The sequence below is a fragment of the Xenopus laevis genome, chromosome 4L (genome assembly GCF_017654675.1).
Source record: "Xenopus laevis strain J_2021 chromosome 4L, Xenopus_laevis_v10.1, whole genome shotgun sequence".
Classification (NCBI taxonomy): domain Eukaryota; kingdom Metazoa; phylum Chordata; class Amphibia; order Anura; family Pipidae; genus Xenopus; species Xenopus laevis.
Window position 1 is genome coordinate 101,712,074 of NC_054377.1, and position 20,954 is coordinate 101,733,027.

At 40.5% G+C, this 20,954-nt stretch overlaps 1 protein-coding gene across 1 annotated transcript in view; it reads left to right on the top strand.

The window, feature by feature from the left end:
• The first annotated feature begins 123 nt into the window (after window positions 1-123).
• kyat3.L (kynurenine aminotransferase 3 L homeolog) overlaps window positions 124-20,954 on the top strand; it is a 33,306-nt gene continuing 12,475 nt past the window's right edge. The window contains 9 exon segments of the mRNA NM_001087271.1: window positions 124-166; window positions 12,456-12,514; window positions 13,140-13,284; window positions 14,362-14,511; window positions 15,337-15,423; window positions 16,364-16,489; window positions 18,397-18,517; window positions 18,861-18,937; window positions 20,514-20,603. Of these exon segments, the coding sequence (NP_001080740.1) occupies window positions 12,459-12,514; window positions 13,140-13,284; window positions 14,362-14,511; window positions 15,337-15,423; window positions 16,364-16,489; window positions 18,397-18,517; window positions 18,861-18,937; window positions 20,514-20,603 (852 nt within the window). The 5' untranslated portion in view covers window positions 124-166; window positions 12,456-12,458.

The window sequence follows — 20,954 nt, forward strand, 5'->3', positions numbered from 1 at the left end:
TGCGAAAGTAGTAGCAACACTATTTTGGGACGCTGGGAGTTGTAGTTTTTTTAAGAGCTTGAGTAGTACAGACACAAATCCTGGCCGGCCTAATTTCACTGTTCTCTTTCAACGTTGATTTAGAAAGTACTGTAACCTGCTCCGAGTCCCGTAAGAAACGTAATGAGTAAGTAACAAGGCTATCCCTTATTGGTGCAAAGCAGTGTCCTCCGCCTTACTGTCTACTTATATATAATAGGGGCTCCTAACTCTTCCACATACGCAGCAGCAGGTACTCTAACTCTCGCTCACAGGCGCAGCCATTAGAGTGTTTAGGGGCTGCTCAGTGCTTTAAAGCTGAAGGAAATATGTAGCTGGCTGCAGACATGTATATTGAGCTGCACTGGCGTGTATTCTCTCTTGCAATAAGAAATAGCTGTATAAATGCACAAAAAAATTCACCTTTATTGTTAACCACAAGACAATTCCTTCGTCCTTGTAGTTAGATTTTACATTCACCTCGGTCCCTAAATCCCACAGCCCCTCCCTCTTACCCACCAATCAGTTGCTCGCAATCGTCTTCGTTACTTGGCAGCTGCGGGTGAACCTGTCTGTGAGGGGGGAACTGATGCAAATGCGTCTTAGCATTAGGGAGAGGAGGAAGTTGAGAGGAATACATAAAGCTGTACATTATCTTGGTATCGTCCAAATCTCACAGTGTTTTATTAGAGAGACGATACTCAATTTACCTCAGTCATATTAATGCTTTGTGGGGGAAAAAAATCAGATTTTCGGATTTTTCATCCAAAAACCCAACGCACACCAACAAATCATTTGGACTTTTCCCATTGACTTATATGCAACCATGACAGGTTTGAGATGCCGGATTTTTTGATTCTGACTTTTCCATCCTCGTGGTTTAATAAATTCCGAAAAATTTGTGACTTTTAAAAGTCCGATTTTAAATAAAATAAAAAAATCAAATTTTTCGTGTTTTCGCAGAGTTTAGTAAATAACCCCCAATAAGATCACCAAACAAGCAGATCTTTCCCCGATATGCCCACCAAAGGCAGGGCTATATTGGGTTAATCTGAACGATCAGCACCAGGGTCGAACAATCGGATTACAATGAGGAGCAATGGGTTCCTTCTTCGCCTGAAGCCCCCATACACGGGCAGATAAGATGCTGAATTGGTCTAAAGGACTGATATCGGCCCGTGTATGGCCACCTTTACTGTATCTGACAATTCAGCACCAACAATAGCCAATGTTCGGGTGTCTTCAAAGGCTCCTGATTGATGGGCCGGCTGGTATCCAAGTCTTTTGCCGATATGCGTTGGCTCGTCTCCCACCATACACGGACCGAATATCGTACAAAGATTTATTTTGTTTTATATTATTTTCCACCTTAAGGGGGAAACAATCTATTTTCATATCTTACCATGTACAGAAATTAGAGCAGGTTATGCATACACCGGGAGTCTCAAATGCCATTGACACAATTGACCAACCTGTGTAATGTCTTTGAAGGAGTGAATCCCATCCAGAAATAAATTGAACTATAGAAAATCTAGATGTGGGGCAGGCTAAAGGGAGAACAGCAGAAATATTATTCATTGCATTTCTCTTGCTTTTACATAAGTGCAAGAAAGAAAAAGCAATTGCAGAAAGGAAGAAGCTGGACATACAGTATTCTGGTAATATAATCTTCTGCCCAAAACTGTCTTCAAAGATGTGCCTGCTGGGTATGCTCCCTGTCTCTGCATCAATGGAAATCAATTAGGCATGTGCAGTCGGCACCTCTGTGATGTTTTCATAGTCAGAGCGAGAAGGAGCTCAGCTCAGGGGACTTCATTTCAGACAAGGAAGTAGCTAAAAGAGCTGCACTTCAGCTGCTTGTGTCAGAGAAATTAAATAAAACGAAGTGGAGGGAAAATGGTATTTTATTCTGGGGGCTGTTTAGAGGAGTTTTAGGATAGAACTCCACGGGCGATTTTAAGTGCCGTACCGTCCTTTCTGACGTGCTGAGATGAATCACAGGCGTCACGTCGGATGCGGCAAATCTAAGGTAAGTATATCAATTCACTACATCCGACGTGAGACCTGCGATTCATCTCAGCGCGTCGGAACGGACGTATCGAACTTAAAATCGCCCGTGGAGTTCTATCCTTAGAGAGAGAGAGAAAAAAAAAATAAAGATTTACTTATTCTTTAAGCGGACAAATCAAATTCATTGAATTACTTGGTGGGATGTAAATGTAAAATGTAAAAAAGCACAACACAAAATATTGTAACAATTAGAGGTTATTTTCTAACAGAACTTTCATATGGGTTTGCCAAGACATAAAAAGCTAATGGCTAATTGTAGTTATGGTAATTGACTAGTTTTTATTTCAGGTAGTTCAGTAGGAAATATTCTCTTTGGATCTGGTAACTAATGATACAGAATCTATTTCCAGCACTCGTCTGGGTGAGGATATAGGGAACAGTGTTCATATTATGGTCTTGTTTGAGATCATGTTTCATCATCATCATCATAATCATCATTTATTTATATAGCGCTGTCAAGATACGCAGTGCTTTACTGCAGTTATAGCAAACAGGGAATAAATGGTGGATAACAGACAAGGATTACAGAGTACAATAGGGTTTACAAACTAAAAGGTTAGGGTACAATTGAGACATTAGGATTATATAAACACTTTGTCATTTTTGATACAGCAATGATTAATTAAGGTACATCGAATAGGCCTCTTTAAACAGATGGGTCTTTAAGGAGCGCTTGAAAGTTTGGAAGGAAGGAGAAAGTCTGACAGCTTGTGGCAGAGAGTTCCAGAGAAAGAAGTGAGAAGAGAGAAGTCTTGTAGACGAGAATGGGCAGAAGTGACCAGAGGAGAAGTGAGGCGAAGATCAGAAGCAGAGCGTAGGTTTCGTGAAGGAGTGTATTTGGAGATTAGAGATGAAATATAGGGAGGGGTTTCATTATTAAGGGCCTTGAATGTGAGTGTAAGTAATTTGAATTTGATTCTAGAAGAGATTGGGAGCCAGTGAAGGGACATACATATGGGAGCAGCTGATGTTGAGCGGCGAGCTAGATGAATGAGTCTAGAGGCCGCGTTTAGAATAGATTGGAGTTGTGAAAGGTGACTTGTTGGAATACCTGTGAGGAGTAAGTTGCAGTAATCAAGGCGGGAGATGATGAGAGACTGAATCAGTGTTTTAGTTGATTCTGAACTGAGATAGGGTCGTATTCGAGCAATGTTGCGCAGTTGAATACGGCAAGATTTTGCAAGTGTTTGAATGTGTGGTGAAAAAGACAGATGAGAGTCTAAGATGACTCCTAGGCAGCGTGCCTGTGTGGTGGAATGAAAGGTGGTGTTGTTTACGGTGAGTGATATCTGAGGGACAGGGGAAGATCTTGGAGGAAATATGATGAGTTCTGTTTTAGAAAGGTTCAGTTTCAGGTGGCGCTGTGACATCCAGGAGGAGACAGCAGAGAGACAGTCTGTGACTTGGGAAAGGACAGAATTAGAAAGATCAGGAGTAGACAAGTAGAGCTGGGTGTCATCAGTTTCAGATAGAACTGTAAAAAATAATAAACTGACATGGTGCAAAGGTAATTTGATATGATGTGCCATTATTCAGAAAGGGGTCCTGTTCTCAGCCTGAAAACTATAAGCCCTTTAAGTTAAAGGCTTTTAGAAGGGTAATAGATAAAATACTGATCTACATTGCAAATCACAGTACTATGAGCTTCTGCAGAATAGTTTTATGCGCAATACATCTTGCCAGCCTAATCTCCTTCTATGAAGAGGTAAGCACGAACCTAGCTCGGATGGCAGTGTGGGTGATCTACTTAGAATTTGCTAAAGTACCGCAGAAAAGGTTACTAATTAAATTAAGAAATATAATATTTGTTCTTGGATAGAGAACTGGCTGAAGGATAGATTTACAAAGAGATATTCTAATTGGACCAGTGTTGTTAGTGAAGTACTACAGCGGGTTTGTCCTTTCTTTTTAACTTGTTTAATGACCTTGAGGTGGGCATGCTAAATATTGTTTCTGTTTTTGCCCTACGTCAGCACGCTTTGGGCAGCACGTCCAATTGCTATGGCAATTTGGACACTAGCAACCAGATTGTTCAAACTGAAAACTGGAGAGCTGCTTAATAAAAAGCTAATAACTAAAATAAAACACAATAATAAAAAAATTAAAACCAATTGCAAATAGTCTCAGAATATCACTATCTACATCATACTAAAAGTTAATTTAAAGGTGAACAACCCCTTTAACTCTTTGGATATAACAACCAGGCAGAATAAAATTATATCCACGTATGTGTGCCAAAAGTGTGTAAATGGCCCAGTGTCAGGCTCTTTTGGAGATTCGATAGGAAGAGCAGTTAGAACTGCTGTTAGTGTACAGCTTGCTGGACTTGACCCGAAGGAATAGATGCAAGCCAAAAGCGTGGTCGGAGAACAGGCAGAGAGTCAGTAGGCGGGCAGAGGTAAATGTAGTCAGGGACAGGCAGAGGTCGGAGGCAGGCAGAAGATATCCGTAAACGGGAATCAGGCAATAGGTCAGTAGGCAGGCAGAAATACTCGTAGTCAGGAACAGGCCGAGGTCGATAACAAGAAAGACAAATCCAAAGAATAATCTGAGAACACAGAAACAAGCACAAGCAAGGAAATCACCAAGCACTGTTTGCTCTTGCTGACGTCTTTTTATAGGGACAAGTTTGGCGCCAAAAACGTAATGACGCAGCGTCAATGCGCCCGCGTCCACCGCGACAGACGCCGGGAATCCTCAGGAACCTAAGCACCCCCGTGTCTGCGCCCCAGCTGCGGTTACAGGTACCTTACATTGCCCCCCCCTGAGGGGCGGCCTCAGGACGTCTTCAGCAGGTTTCTCAGGGTGACTCCTATGGAAAGCTGAAACCAACCTTGGAGCATGAACGTTTTCCACTGGTTCCCAAGAATTCTCTTCGTTAGGAAAACCTTTCCACTTGACAAGATACTGTAATCTCCTGCCTCGATGCCTTGAATCCAGAATCTTCTCTACCTCAAATTCCGCATCGCCTTGACAAGAAACCACAGGAGGAGGAGAAAGGATACGACCATGAAAAGTATTTGGAACAACCTTCTTGAGCAGAGCAGAGTGGAAAACAGGATAAGCTTTCAAGGACTTTGGTAAATCAAGTTCAAAAGAGACAGGGTTAACAACTCTTTTAACAGAAAAGGGTCCCAGAAACTTCGGAGCCAGCTTCTTGGAGGGGTTACAAAAGCGTAGATTCAATGTAGACAGCCAAACTTTATCACCCACCTTGAATTCCGGATCCTCCCCTCGTCTTCGATCTGCAAAGATCTTAAAGTTTTGTTGAGCCTTGCTGATGTGAAGGCACGATACGCGTCAGTTATTGGCACTCCCACTACTTTGAAACCACTATGTATGTTTAAATAAAGCCAGACATTGATATTATTCCTACCGTCTCCCGTGGATACGTTTTCCAGCGCTGCCAGCGGTAAATTGGTTGTGTGTATGTGAAGGCTCGGCTGAGTGTTGCCGGGATCCCGCGATAGCTGCGGAAGACGTGGGAGAGCGGAAGGAGTGGGGAGAGCTCCGCCATCGTTTTCTCCTTTCTAATAGTGACTTGCTGATGTGTATCTTCAGAGTCTCAGAGTTTTGCTTCAAAAACTTCAAACAATCCTGGAGCGAAGGAAGGGTTATTTCAGGCAAGATATCTGGAAACATAATAGGATGGAATCCCACATTAGAGAAGAATGGTGTTTGACCTGTGGAAGAATGTATAGAGTTGTTATAACAGAACTCAGCACAGGGAAGAAGTGAAAACCAATTGTCCTGGAGATAAGAAGAAAAAGTACGAATATATTGTTCAAGAGTTTGATTGGTTCTCTCGGTTTGGCCATTAGTCTGTGGATGATAGGCAGAAGACCGGGATAATGAAATACCTAAAGCCTTACATAAAGCAGTCCAGAACTTAGAGGTAAATTGTGACCCTCGATCGGAGATAATTTCATTGGGTAAGCCATGCAGTCTCACAATTTCCTTAATAAATACCTCTGTAGTAACTGCTGCAGAAGGTAACCGAGGAAGCGGAATAAAGTGAGCCATTTTTGTAAGACGATCTACTACCACAAAGATAGTGTTATATTTGTCAGAAGGGGGAAGTTCCACAATGAACTCCATCGAGATCGAACTCCATGGTCTCTCAGGTAAAGGTAAGGGGCGAAGTAACCCTACTGGTTTGTTACAGGATGGTTTAGACCTTGCACAGGATTCGCATGAACGTACAAAAGAGACACATTCTTTTACTAACGAAGGCCACCAAAAGAATCTTCTAGCCAAATCCAACGATCTTCGAATCCCCGAATGTCCAGCTAAGGGATGATCATGAATAAGTTTAAGAGCCTCTAGACGAAGACTGGGAGGAACCACCAACTTGTTGTTTCGAAAAGAAGGTTATCTTGAAGAGACAAATCATTAACCCCAGGATAATCCGTTAGTGACTGAGGGAAATTTCTTAAATTCTCGATAAAAGAAGATTGAAGAAGTAAGAAATGTCCAGGCTGAAGAATCGTGTCAGGTGCCACATCCTCCTTTTCTACAGGAAAAATTCTGGAAAGAGCATCCGCCTTCATATTCTTAGAACCAGGCTTGTATGTGATATGGAACTGAAAACGAGAGAAGAAAAGTGCCCATCTTGCTTGTCGAGGATTTAATCTTTTTGCTGTGCGTAAATATTCCAAATTTTTGTGGTCAGTAAAAATGATCATTGGATGTACAGCTCCCTCTAAAAGATGTCGCCATTCTTCTAAGGCTCCTTTAATAGCTAACAGTTCCCGATCTCCCACGTCATAATTTCTTTCGGTAGGGGATAATTTCTTAGAAAAGAAGGCTACTGGATGTAAAATGTCCTTAAGTCCTGTGCGTTGGGAAAGAATTGCTCCAATGGCCACCTCCGAGGCATCAACTTCAAGAATAAAGGGTTTGGATACATCAGCATGTACGAGAATAGGGGCAGAGACAAACAACTTCTTTAGACATTCAAAAGCTTGTTGAGCAGCCGGAGACCAGAAAAATTTAATTTTATTGCTTGTAAGGTCGGTGAGAGGTTTGATAATAGAAGAGAAACCTTTGATGAACCTTCTGTAAAAGTTAGCAAACCCAACAAAACGCTGAATACCCTTACGATCCACAGGCGGGGGCCAGTTAACAACTGCCTCTACTTTCTTGGAGTCCATCTTGAAACCTTGATCGGAAACTAAAAAACCCAAAAATTCAATGCTGGATCTCTCAAACTCGCATTTGGAGGCCTTGGCATAAAGTTGTTGTTGCCTGAGGCGAAGTAACACCTCTCTTATATGAAGACGGTGTTCTTCCAAGGAATTAGAGAAAATTAGAATATCATCAAGATAAACAATGACGAATTGGTCCAACAGATCATGAAAGATGTCGTTGACAAAGTGCTGAAAAGTGGCAGGAGCGTTGCAAAGACCAAAAGGCATGACAGTATATATTCGAAATGACCATAACGAGAACGAAAAGCAGTCTTCCACTCATCCCCCTCACGAATACGAACCAAATTATAGGCTCCTCTGAGATCAAACTTTGAAAAGATTTTAGCACGACAAAGTCTTTGAAAAAGATCAGGAATGAGGGGTAACGGATAACGATTCTTGATAGTTATTTTATTGAGTTCTCGGAAGTCGATGCAAGGTCTTAAAGAATGGTCTTTCTTTTCGACAAAGAAGATGCCTGCTCCAGCGGGAGAAGTACAATGTTGGATAAAACCCTTAGCAAGGTTTTCATCGATGTAATCCTTTAAAGTAGCCAGTTCAGGTTCAGATAAAGGATAAATTCTTCCGAAAGGGATGGCTGCACCGGGAAGTAAATCGATAGGACAATCATAGCTTCTGTGTGGAGGAAGGGAGTCCGCTGCTTTCTTACTGAAGACATCCAAAAAATCATGATACACCTGAGAGACCAATTGAAGAGTCTCATCATCCACAGTGGTGAGGCCTAAAACTTGTGAGGAAGAAAGACAATTCTTACGGCAGTAATTAGAATTAAAAACAAGTGTCCCAGACTGCCAATCAATACAGGGATTGTGACTTCTTAACCAAGGAATTCCAAGAATGACAGGGAAGAGAAGATTTTCCATCACATCAAATTTTAATAACTCAAAGTGCCCCTGAACAGAAAAGGTCGGAATATGTGGGGTCTCCAGGGATACAGGTCCCGAAGCAACAAAATTTCCATCCGCCATCTTGACAGGAATGGGCTGGGTCTTGGGAATGAGCGGAATCAAATGAAGATCTGCAAAAGCCTGGTTAATAAAACATCCACAGGCTCCCGAATCCACCACGGCATCCACTTCAAACTTTCTTTGGTTCCACTGAAACGAGAGATGAAGTAGAATATAAGATTGTAGCGATGGGATGCAGGGCAACTTGTAAGTTTGAGATGAAGAAATTTTACCATCAGGTCTTGTGGGACAATTCTTAAGCAGGTGTCCAGCCAGGCCACAGTACAAACATAGATTTAGACGTCTACGTCGAAGTCTCTCCTCCACTGAAAGTGTCTTACGGACCACACCAAGTTGCATGGGTTCTGGGTCAGAGGAAGGAGAAATTGGGAAAACTGGAGGGGGAGCAGTAGGGAGCACCCAGTCCGGAGTAGATGAGGTGACACCTCTTTCTTGGCGCCTCTCCCTGAGTCTCTGGTCAATTTGAATAGCGAGAGAAATCGCTTCCTCCAGGGAGGAAGGTAGACCAACCCTTGCCAATTCATCCCTTAGGGTGTCGGGACAGTCCCATACGAAATTGATGTCGAAGGGCTCTGTCATTCCAGAGGGTATCTGGAGGCCAGCAACGAAACTCAGCCACATACTCTTCTACTGGATGACGGAGCTGTCGAAGGTTTCGTAGAGCTGCCTCAGCTGTATCTACTTGATGAGGGTCTTCATAGATTTTAGACAGGGCCTGAATGAAGGAATCCGTCGTAGCCAAGAGAGGACTATTTTGCTCCAATAAACGGTGAGCCCACGCCTGAGGTTGCCCTTGAAGCAAAGAAATCATCACTCCCACCCGGATCTGATCGGTAGCATGAGACTGAGGTTTCAATGTAAACAGAAGACGGCAACTATTAATAAAGGTTCTAAAAGTCCTTCGATCCCCAGAAAATTTGTCAGGCATAGCTACCTTAGGTTCATGGAAAGAAGAAGTTGCTCCTCCGGCGGCAGCACCAGATTGTCCAGATGTGGGAGCGACTGGAGGAATCGCAGAAATCTGTAAATCTTGCAACTGTTCCTGCACATGCAAATAATCTCCCCGCAGTTCTCTCACTACCTGGGTGAGTGAAACGATTTGTTGAGACAAGTCGACCAGGGTAGGCAGCTCTTCCGAATGCTCCATTTTGGCTTGGTGATTCTGTCAGGCTCTTTTGGAGATTCGATAGGAAGAGCAGTTAGAACTGCTGTTAGTGTACAGCTTGCTGGACTTGACCCGAAGGAATAGATGCAAGCCAAAAGCGTGGTCGGAGAACAGGCAGAGAGTCGGTAGGCGGGCAGAGGTAAACGTAGTCAGGGACAGGCAGAGGTCGGAGGCAGGCAGAAGATATTCGTAAACGGGAATCAGGCAATAGGTCAGTAGGCAGGCAGAAATACTCGTAGTCAGGAACAGGCCGAGGTCGATAACAAGAAAGACAAATCCAAAGAATAATCTGAGAACACAGAAACAAGCACAAGCAAGGAAATCACCAAGCACTGTTTGCTCTTGCTGACGTCTTTTTATAGGGACAAGTTTGGCGCCAAAAACGTAATGACGCAGCGTCAATGCGCCCGCGTCCACCGCGACGCGCGCGCGTCCGAATAAACGGACGCGCGCCCGCGCGACAGACGCGCGCGTGCGCGACAGACGCGCGCGTGCGCGACAGACGCCGGGAATCCTCAGGAACCTAAGCACCCCCGTGTCTGCGCCCCAGCTGTGGTTACAGGTACCTTACACCCAGATGCGTCCAAACAAATGATTGTCTGTCATTGTTTGTATATAAATTGGTTGTTTGGTCTTGATTATTGATTTATAAAGAGCATAAAGTTCATGTATCTATTTACTGTAACACCTGTTCTGCAGGTTTTTTGGTTGTGTTTCGTAGTATTTGCTGCCCTAGGAGTCGCACATACACACGCTGAAGTCTGTGAAAATGCTGCTTCAGGTTTTCATCCTCAGCAGTATGTATTCCTACATGTGTTGCACCATTGATTTTGGCACTAACCGTATTCCTAAATTACACTGGGAAGTTATTGTTACAATTATAGATTCACAATGAAAATAACAATGATGTTTGTTTTAAATCTCTGCTTCAGAATGATTACTGGAATACATTTTAAACTGATGCATTGAACTTTTATCAGCATACTGATTTTTGAAAACATTTGTTATTAAAGGAAATAAAACTGCTGATATGACAACAATGATTACCATAATTATTTTGTTTATGCATACTCCCAAATGCCATTCCGGAGTCAAAATTGCTACACGATCAGCAGGTCTGGGCTGAGATTTAAAGTGGGCACTGGCATTTCACACAGAGGCCCCAAACAGCCCCCCAAAGAACACACAAAAAATAAATAGTGACTGTGTATGGAATCTTAAAGAAGCCCCTCTGGCATTTGCCAGATTCTACAGATTGCCTATTCCAGCCCTGGCCAACAGTCATAGCCTTGTATGTCACAGTATAAAAGAAAAGGGGGATCTTAACAGCTCCTGTGCATTTTACCAGCAAACCCTATACAAGTCTACATATACAGTAGCTCAGTCTATATATGGCACATGCGCAGTTGGAGTCGGAAATCTCCGTAGGACCTGGAAGATGCTGAGGCAGGCATGGCATCCCTTTGCTCCGTTGCGCTGTTCTGCATGTGAGGGTCACTGTTCCTAGAGGGGGGCCAGTGGGGACTTTTGGCTGTGGGGGGGGTTTAGTTTTCCTTTAAAAACTTGCCCCACCTCCTCCTCCAAATCTTTAAAGGCGAGGTGTAACAAAATCATTCACATATACAGACACATATATATATATATATATATATCTATATATACAGACAAATATAAGAGTCCTCTGCACTCAAACCATTATCAATATATTTAAGACAGAGACATTCTGTGCATACTGCTACCAAAAAATGCCTTACCCTTTAAACAAAACAGGGATTGTTTGTCCATATATTGCAATATATTTAAGCTGGCCAACTACATCAAAGTCATCCCATATCTGGCCAGTCCTTTGACAGTGATTCCGGGTGGTCTGTTGCCTCCATTCCATCAGTTAATTACCACAGTAGACCCCAAACCATTGATGACAGTTGCACTGTAAGAAAATGTGTTTCATGGACCTATTTTTGGCTTTGTGGAAATATGGAAATGCGGTCTAATACAAATATGCATAGTATTTATTTTTATACTGGGGTTAGAACTAAAAAGGACCATTGTCTTGATAAAGCCCACAATTAAAAACATGAAAACAGATGTGCTTATCTCTTCACATCTCGGTTTATGCATTGGATAACAATATATCAAAATACTGCATGTGGTTTCCTACGGAATAAATGCATTATTTACAGATTAGTTTTTACCATAAAGGTATGCATTAATATGATCAGAAAATTCATCATTTATATATATTATTTAGTTTGGAAAATGTAAAGGGTAAATAAACACAATATGATATGAACAAATACTATGATTGTAACAAATGACTGCATATGTGGACTCATAGCTACAGTAAGTGGCATTTCCTATAGGTTTGAAAATAAGAGACACCTCTAGTTATAAGTAGTGCTGTTACTTTAGAGGTAAGCCCTCATGAATTGTGGGTTGTTTTTTTTTTTTTTGCTTGTTTGCAAGCCTTCGTGCAAGCGTGCTCGGCACGTCGTAGTAGGGAGGGTCGGAGGGGGCCCCGAGCCATTTTTGCTCTTTGCACACTGCTGCAGCTTTTCTAATAGTAAATGACCCCCTCATATTTTTCTACTATTTCTACTATATTATGCATGATTTTGCTATTCTGACAATGAAATAATGATGTTACAGTTAGGGTCAGGCCACACAAGCATATTCGGGGAGATTAGTGGCCCCAGGGACAGATCTCCTCTTCTTCGGGGCGACAATCTCCCCGAACTGCCTTCTCCCTGCTCTCCGCTGGCTAAAATGAAAATCGCCTGCGGCAATGCACATGCAGTGCTTCGTTTTCCGAAGTCGGCCGAAGTTTCCTGTGAGGAGATTGTCTCCCTGAAGAAGTGGAGATTTGACGCTGGGGCCACTAATCTTCCCTAATCTCCTTGTGTGCCCAGACCCTTAAGAATTGGTTGATTATAGCTTTTAAAAAATAGCTTATACAGTGTATGTGTCGATGTTTATACAGTGTTTGTCATAAATGCTTAATTGATGTCACTAATTTACCTTCAGGCAATGTCTTCAAAGCACAAAAATGCTAAACGAATCCAAGGAATTGATGGTAATGTCTGGTAAGTGATAGCATAGAAAAATAACTTTGTTTAGAGCAGGCACTTTACTTTAATTTTAGACATGTCAAGATTGTAATCCTGTTTACTGGCTCAAAACAGGGTGTTGACATGAAATCATTAGCATTATAGGAAAGACGGCATTCATTCAGATTCAACAACTTTGTGCCCTCTATTGGCAGCATGCTGCTACCCAGTAAGCGACTTCAAAAAGGTGTTTAAACTCTCGTGGACTGTTCAAGGGGAAGAAAAGGCGAATATGCACCATGTATACTTGATTCTGATTGGCTACTACACAATGAAAACAACGCAACCTGTTATCACTGTTGTTTCTGCCTCATTGGAGCTGGGGAAAAATATACCTTAATGCAAGATAGCAGTTTTTCAGGAATTCTAAAATAATCCCATAATGGGGAGACTTTTCCTATCCTTTAACAATATTTATTTTTACGCCTAATGGTATGCAAAAGAAAAGTAAAAGCAGGTATCAGTTCTATCATAACTAATGGTTCATTTTCATCTGATAATTTCAGGACACTGAAAGCCGTAACTTGCATGCACCCTAAAATAAGATGTATTGTTTGTTATTTTTACTGTAAATGGTAACATTTGTATTCATTCCTTTCAGGGTTCAATTTACAGCGCTAGCTGCAGATCCTGCTGTTGTAAACCTTGGTCAAGGTTTCCCAGATATATCTCCTCCTTCCTATGTAAAAGAAGGCCTAGCTCAGGCTGCAGCCATTGACAGGTTGAATCAGTACACGCGGGGCTTTGTAAGTAAAAATTAGCAATATTACAGAACATTGGAAGCAGAAATAGAGGCCATGACTACTTTGTTAATTGCATGTGCCCTCTTTAGGACCATGGCACACCACGGGTTCTGTCTGTGGAAAAAATGCCTGCTCTTGGTGAGGTTTTAGGATATTTTCCTGTGTATATACTCACACAATGTAGCACAGTTTGCAGATTTATGGTGTCTAACTTTTGCCATTAGTGAAAAAATAGGAAAACAAAGGACAGAAAAACTGCACAGAAAACACATGACTGATACTCGTCCCTTTATCAAACATGAACGCTCACAAATCCCAGTACATCCCCTTTATAACCATAAACGCCTGGACTCCGCACCCATATCAGAAACATATATATTTAAAGGTCAAACAAAACAATATAAATCGTAATCATGATTCATACCCTGGGGTTCCATCATCTCCAAGGTCACGCAGGGCTGTGGAGTCAGTACATAAATCCTTCGACTCCAACTCCTCAGTTTATGGTACCTCTGACTTCTCTGTTTTTAAAGGAACAGTAACAGCAAAATCTGAAAGAATCAAAGTAATTAAAATATAATGTACAGTTTCTCTGCACTGGTAAAAGCTATGTGTTTTGCCTCAGAAAGACTACTATAGTTCATATAAACAAGCTGCTGTGTAGCCATGGGGTCAGCCATTCAAACTGATAAAAAAAGAAGAAAAGGCACAGGTTAAATAGCACGTAATATAAAACACAATTGTATTGGACGAAGCTTATCTGTGCTATGTAACCTGTAACCTATGTAAACTATGAGACTGACTCTTTTATGTGTGGGGGATGGTTACTATTATATAATAAAAGATTATTCCAGTCCATTTCCTTCACATGCAAAACTGTACTCTACTTTCCGTTCACCAATGTTACACTTTTATCCAAGAAAGTAATTTCTGAAAAATCATAGGTACACCATTATATTATATTATACACACTGTACTAAATGCAACTTTATGTATTTTATTGCAATTTTCCTCTGTAATTTTCCTACATTCTAGATCTATCAATCAAATATAGAATCTTGTGTTGGCTTATAATTGCAGGGTCATCCACTACTTGTAGAAGCTTTGTCTCTGGTTTATGGAAATGTGTGTGGGCGCAAAATAAACCCAAACAATGAAATTCTTGTGACAGTGGGTGCTTATGGATCCCTTTTTAGTGCAGTCCAAGGACTAATTGAAGAAGGAGATGAGGTAAGTATTATAACTACCTGCTAGTTTGTTGGGGAACATCAGCCAAAAAATTGCATAATGTAAGAAATTTCCATTCTTACATGACATATACATTAATTAAGCACTTTGAATGATTCTAAGGTTACTTTCCTCATCTCATCTAGCCTTAGGTTTGTTTTTTATAGGGGACATATTGGGGGATTTCAGGGCATCCCTTACTATCCAGACATTAAACATCATCCATGAGTGTCTCTATTATTTGTAATTTCAGTTGAAAGCAATATTTCTTTCCCTTTCTGCAAATGTTCTGCAAAGCCAACCTGTCGTGATACTAGGGATTCTCCTGCTGGGCCCATGCTATAGCGGACCTTTCTGTAGGATAATTCCCCTTAGTTCTTTATTTCATGGCACTGCGCTTATTGTACTTCTAATAGCTGTGACAGTAGGCCCCATATGTCAGGTTCTCTGTTAGGCAATGTTCCCTCTAATTAGTAATCTCAACTACCGTAACTTAAATTGTAAAATTGTAATAATTGTGCACTGGAAAGTATTAGGGTTAGGGGAAAATTAAAAAACTCATTGTGAAATATTTACATCATACAGTTCATTCTGATATGAGATTTTTGTTTGAGCTATTTGCTTTACTGTTTTTTTTTTAGCCAAAAGAGAAAATATGTAATGGTAACATTACTGTAGGTGTTAGATGTTTACAGGCCAGACTTTACCGCACAATGAAGCATAGTGACGTCCTGTCTGTAGACTTGCTATACAAATTACTGCATGTAGATGTTTTTTCTATTGTAAAGTTGTTCTTGTTATTTCTAATTATTGCAATTTATGTACTAGGTGATTATAATTGAACCATTTTATGACTGCTATGACCCCATGGTTAAAATGGCTGGAGCCACGCCTGTGACCATCCCACTGAGATGTGTAAGTACATGGTAGGAATAGTGTATATCTTATTAAGTATGAATTAGCTTATACTTATTACATGAAAGGTTCACGGTTTTTAACGGAGACCTCATGTTTACCATAGCTATTTCTCAGGCATGACATGCTTTGACATCACTACTAAATAACGAGTAAGTTTGCCCAGGAGCAACCAATCAGCAAGTAGCATTTGTAGTAGTATTAGGATTGTAATACAAATCTTAAAATCACTAAGAAGGCCACTGTTGTCAAAAGAAAGACGGCTGCAAACAAATACCTGAATTAAATATGTGTTAAAAAGATACAATACATGCCTAAAGGGTGTTCCCTATTTTATTCTACCTCCTTTCATAGCATAGTATTCTACCTCTCTATAGAGCAGTAAAATGTGCATGATCAGTGGCCTTGATCCTTCTTATCAGCATACTGCTTATAGGATGGACCACTGACTACACCATATTCCCCCCACCACCAGCTGACACATTATTATTATTACTTGACCTTGTTAGCTATTGGGTGGATGGGCATTGAAGTCCTAGTCATGCCACTTCCTGGATGCATACCTTGATACCAGGCTATTATGCACCATTTGTATTACTCACTGGGGCCCATTTATAAACAGTGGGCAAATTTGTACCTGGGCAGTAACCCATGGCAACCAATCAGATGATTTCTTTCAGTGCTCAATCTGCAACTGGCTTAAATAAAATGATCACTGATTGTTTGCTATGGGTTAATGTGCAGGTGCAAATTTTCCTACTGTTAATAAATGAGCCCTACTGAGTTACCAACACAGCCCTTTATCAAGGTAAAGCACTTAATTTAGGTGTTCAGTCTTCTGCTACAAATATTAATGAGAAATTAATTTGTAGATTCTTGCATTTTTAAGTTACACAACTGTGTCTATAATACTTTGTCTGTATTAATTTGACATTTACAGAAATCCAGTGGCAATGGAGTTATGTCTAGTTCCGACTGGACTTTGGATCCAGATGAGCTGGCTAGTAAATTTAGTCCCAGAACTAAGGCTATTATATTAAATACTCCAAATAACCCTATGGGCAAGGTAGGACTTATCTCCAGTTATTTTGTTTCTGCCTTTTCTAATGTATATGTCACAAGAATTTAAGAGTGCCATGCTGCATTCTCCATTGGCTTCAATGATGTTGTTACCAGTGAGAGTTACTGGGCTGCATTGCAGACAACACATTCTGAGTACTAGCCATAGGCACACGTTATTATAAATACACACTACACATCGTGTACTTTCGTGTTTGCAAAAAAGGTGATTTTTATTGTTTTACTAGACAAAGACAGGGCTATAGTTCTTAGGCTGCATGGTCTGATGATGTCTGATGTCTACACCTTCGGTCAGGAATGGCAAAACAGAGAATTTGTTATGTACTTGAGAAGTAAGTGACAGCTATAGTTTATGAACATTTTCTCTAAAATGTTCAAGGTGCAGAAGTGATAGGATATTATTATACCAGGACAAGTTATGAGGGTTCTCTGGTTCAGGTTTAACCACAGTGTGATAGCCTGTTACAGGCCTTTTTGTAGTAGAGTAGTGTTGATATAGCAGGAGCTTCCTCAGCCAATTTTCCTTTTAGTGGAGAGGTAATGAGTTTATATTAGAAAGTGTGCAGCATAATACCAATCTAAGCGGTGAGAAGCTGTTGGTATGGAACTGTCCACTCTGGTGCCAGGCTATATTGTCTCTGATGCACAAGGATCCATGTGCACCATGAACCTGCCATACACATTTTTTGGTTACTGCTTCGTTCCCACATCTCTATCATTATTTGTCCTGTAAAATGCATTTCCCTTTCACTAGATATATTGGATTCTATCTTCATTATTGCCAATTATTTTGGCAATTTTATTATATGCCACTGCTGTAGCATCTGACCATTGCATAGTGGTAAGCACCCATCCAAAAAACAAACCAATACATATACCAAAATTAATGTTACACATTAGTAAGTGGTCTTTCCTTTCTGCCTAATGCAACAGTTGGTTGCTGTGATGTAGCTAGCACCTATCCAGAGTTAACTGCATAAAGTGGGGCCACATGCGTGACCTTGCTAAAAGTCTAAAAGACAAGTAATACTAAGGGCTTTACATACAGGCGTTTTTCTGAAACGTGTGTTTTAACGCATGTTTGAGCACAAACGCATTCGCTAATTGATTCCATTATATGCTGCCTGTTTCTACACATGAGCGTTTTGAGTTGTGTTTTACTCAATTTCCTTTTTATTGCAATTGTTTAGATGCAACATGTTCCTTTTTCTTTGAGCTTGACGCGTGTTCAGCTATCAATAGAACAGAGGGTTGTGTTTGGAAGGTAAAAAAACACACTTCGTTGCATAAAAAATTCATTCATTTTTGCGCGCTTAGCATGAGTTTAAAAAAAAAAATGCTTATGTGTAAGAGCCCTTAAAAGGCAAATGAATACTGTCACCCTGCACTTGTAAATAAAAAAAAAAGTGTGTTTTTGCTCAACCCCAAATATAATTTCTAAAAATTGATTTCTCTGCAGCAACAAAAACTGACATTTTGAGGACAATATCATTTTGGATCTCCACACATAAAAAGCATGAAAACCTAGAACATGCTGCCAAGAAATTTCATTTTTAAACGTGTCCACAAGGCGGCACAGTGAGGAAAAACTCTCCTGTAACTAAGCAAAATAATTAATGATCAGACTTAAAAAAAAAAAAAACACAAGGGACAAAGGAAATAATTTCCTGTTTCAGTTTGCAGTAAGCAAGTGTTTTTGATTGCTACAGGCCTTTAGGGAAGGGCTACAGCAAGCAATATAACCCTTGAATAGGAAAGATGCTGACATTGACAGGCAATGCTGTTGGTAGGCTGGGATGAGAGGCCACCTCAAAATATGTGTACCATTAGCATTGGAGGAGTAAAAGGATTTGTGTGATAAATTGTAAACATTTCCCTTTGTGTCTCTTCTAGGTATACACTAAAGAAGAATTGCAAGTAATTGCTGATCTCTGTATAAAACATGAAACTCTATGCATCAGTGATGAGGTTTATGAATGGCTTGTGTACAATGGAAATAAGCATGTGAAAATAGGTACTGGTTTCCGGTACAACAATATTGTTTATTTTTTTGTTTGTTTGTTGAGCAAAATTGGTCAAAGCAGTTAAAAAGGCAGTCTTAAGTATCTGCACCCAGTATTATAAATTCCCAAGCCTCTTCGCCTGTTTGAGGCTCACATGGCCTTACTACCTCTAGCACTGTAGTAATTATAGGAGGACAAGGGTGGGTGAAAGTATATCATGGCAGAATGGCTAATAAATAACTGCCCATGTTTCATCTTCCAAACAATGTATGCTCATGAAACATAATGTTATTTAGAACTGTTGCTATCAAAGCTGTAAAACCCACATTAAAGTGCACCTCGTGTATATTTTAGCTACGTTGCCTGGCATGTGGGAAAGGACCATCACAATTGGCAGTGCAGGGAAGGCATTTAGTGTAACAGGATGGAAGGTAAGGAAGAACTAACCCAAATCCTTTGATAGGACATCTAAACGTAACACCATATACTTAAACAGCTTTCTAGGAAAAAAAAAGATAAACTAAATCTGTTTTTCATTCTGACATATTGTATTGACTTTATAGTATAACCCGCTGTAACAACTAGATTGCAATACTGTGGTAATATGTGATAAGTGACAGCAGTACAGAGCATGTGCAGTGAATGAGCAGAAAGGAAGATGGGGAGCTACTGGGGTATCTTTGTAGGCACAGATCTTTACTGCTAAAGGGTTGTGGTTGCCTTGGGTTGGTACAGAAGCCCAGAATTAGTTAAGCTTTAAAGCTTATGAAAGCAATACTTGGGGCATTGGTTTGCTACAAGGAGGGAGTACTTTAGGCATCTGGGTAAAGACCCCTTTGGAGTAATAATGTGGGAGTTTAGGAGAGCTTATATGAATTTGGTAAGATTTAGAAAGATTTTATTTTAAAGGCTGTTGTTTTTCCCCATAATTTCAGTTGTAGGCTCCCTCGGTTATTTATGGTCTTAAGGCTTGAAACAAGGACATATCAGGGTTATTATAATTCTCGGGTATTTAAAAATAATGACTTGTTTTAGCGGGTGTGATGGGAACAGAATCTCCTGCAAAGGGTCAAAAAGAAGGAGCAAGCACTTTTTCCAATTTTTTTTTCAAACCAGAATTCAAGTTTATCCTTAATGCAGTGCTTCCAACTTCTGTGGTACCAAGGGCCGGAATTTTTCTGGCCTAAGTAGTGGAAGGCCAATAATGGAGGGCCAAAAATTAAACCACACCCATATTGCCACAAGATCTTTTAAGACCATGTCCACATTAATGGTGTTGGCACACCAAAAAACCAAATAGTTGGTGCTCACTGCAGGGATATCACTCATCGTTCATATGTGAAATATGTAAGTCATGTAAAAACCCAAGTTTTACCCTGAAAATCCATATGCCTCATCCTCCCCAGTGGAGAGCACCCCAGCACCTCATTAAACACTAATGATGAGGGAATTTGTCATATCTCACTTCCCGAAAAAAAAATTGGTGAAAAGTTCATAAACCATTTTTTGGATGTACATCAATTTTTTTTGGCGTGTCTTTCTTTTTTTTCGAGAATGTTTTGACCAGCGAATCTAAATGTATGGTGAATTTTTGCCGCAGTTTCACAAAACTTTTGGCTGCAGCGAAACTGACTGTTATTGCAATAATAATAATAAATTTGTAGCCTTACGAGCATTTGTTTTTAGATGGGGTCTGTGACCTCCCTTTGAAAGCTAGAAAGTCCGTATGAAAGGCAAATAATTCAAAAACTGTAAAAAGAAAAAATGGAGGCGTATTGACAAGTCACTTAGAATTAGCCATTATATAACACCCCTTTAAAGGAATCACATTGATGTCCACATACAGGGAGATCTTCTCTTCAGTTGTGGTTTCAGTGAACTTAAGTTATAGGTCATTTCAGGAGTATTTTGAACACAGATGGAGAAAAGGAATCAAGATCAAAGAATGTATATTTCCTCAGATGTTGATGAACCAAATGTTTCATGCCTTTTTCCTTTTGCTTTCAGCTTGGTTGGTCCATTGGTCCAGCACATCTTATTAGTCATTTGCAGACAGTCCAGCAGAATTGTGTGTACACCTGTCCGACTCCATTGCAAGTAGGTAAAAGAAAATGTAAAACCTGTGTATACATTTTACATTGTGGGGTTGGCGCAGAAACACAAGCAAGGGTAATCAGCAGTCAGGTGATTGTAAAGATGCTAATGAATGCAAGCTTCTTCTCAGATGGTAAAGATCAGAGCTGGCCACCTGACCAGAAGTAGTCCTAGTAGATTTTTATTGCCCTGCATAGAGACTGGTTGATTTTAGCATCATGAAAGTGTCGTCATTTTATTATAATCCAAATAACAAACTGTGGTAACAAGGTTAAGGAGGGCTAGGGTAAACTTTGCATGTGCTTATGCTCCAATTTAATGAGGGCCATTTACTGTATACAGGCCCAGACTAGC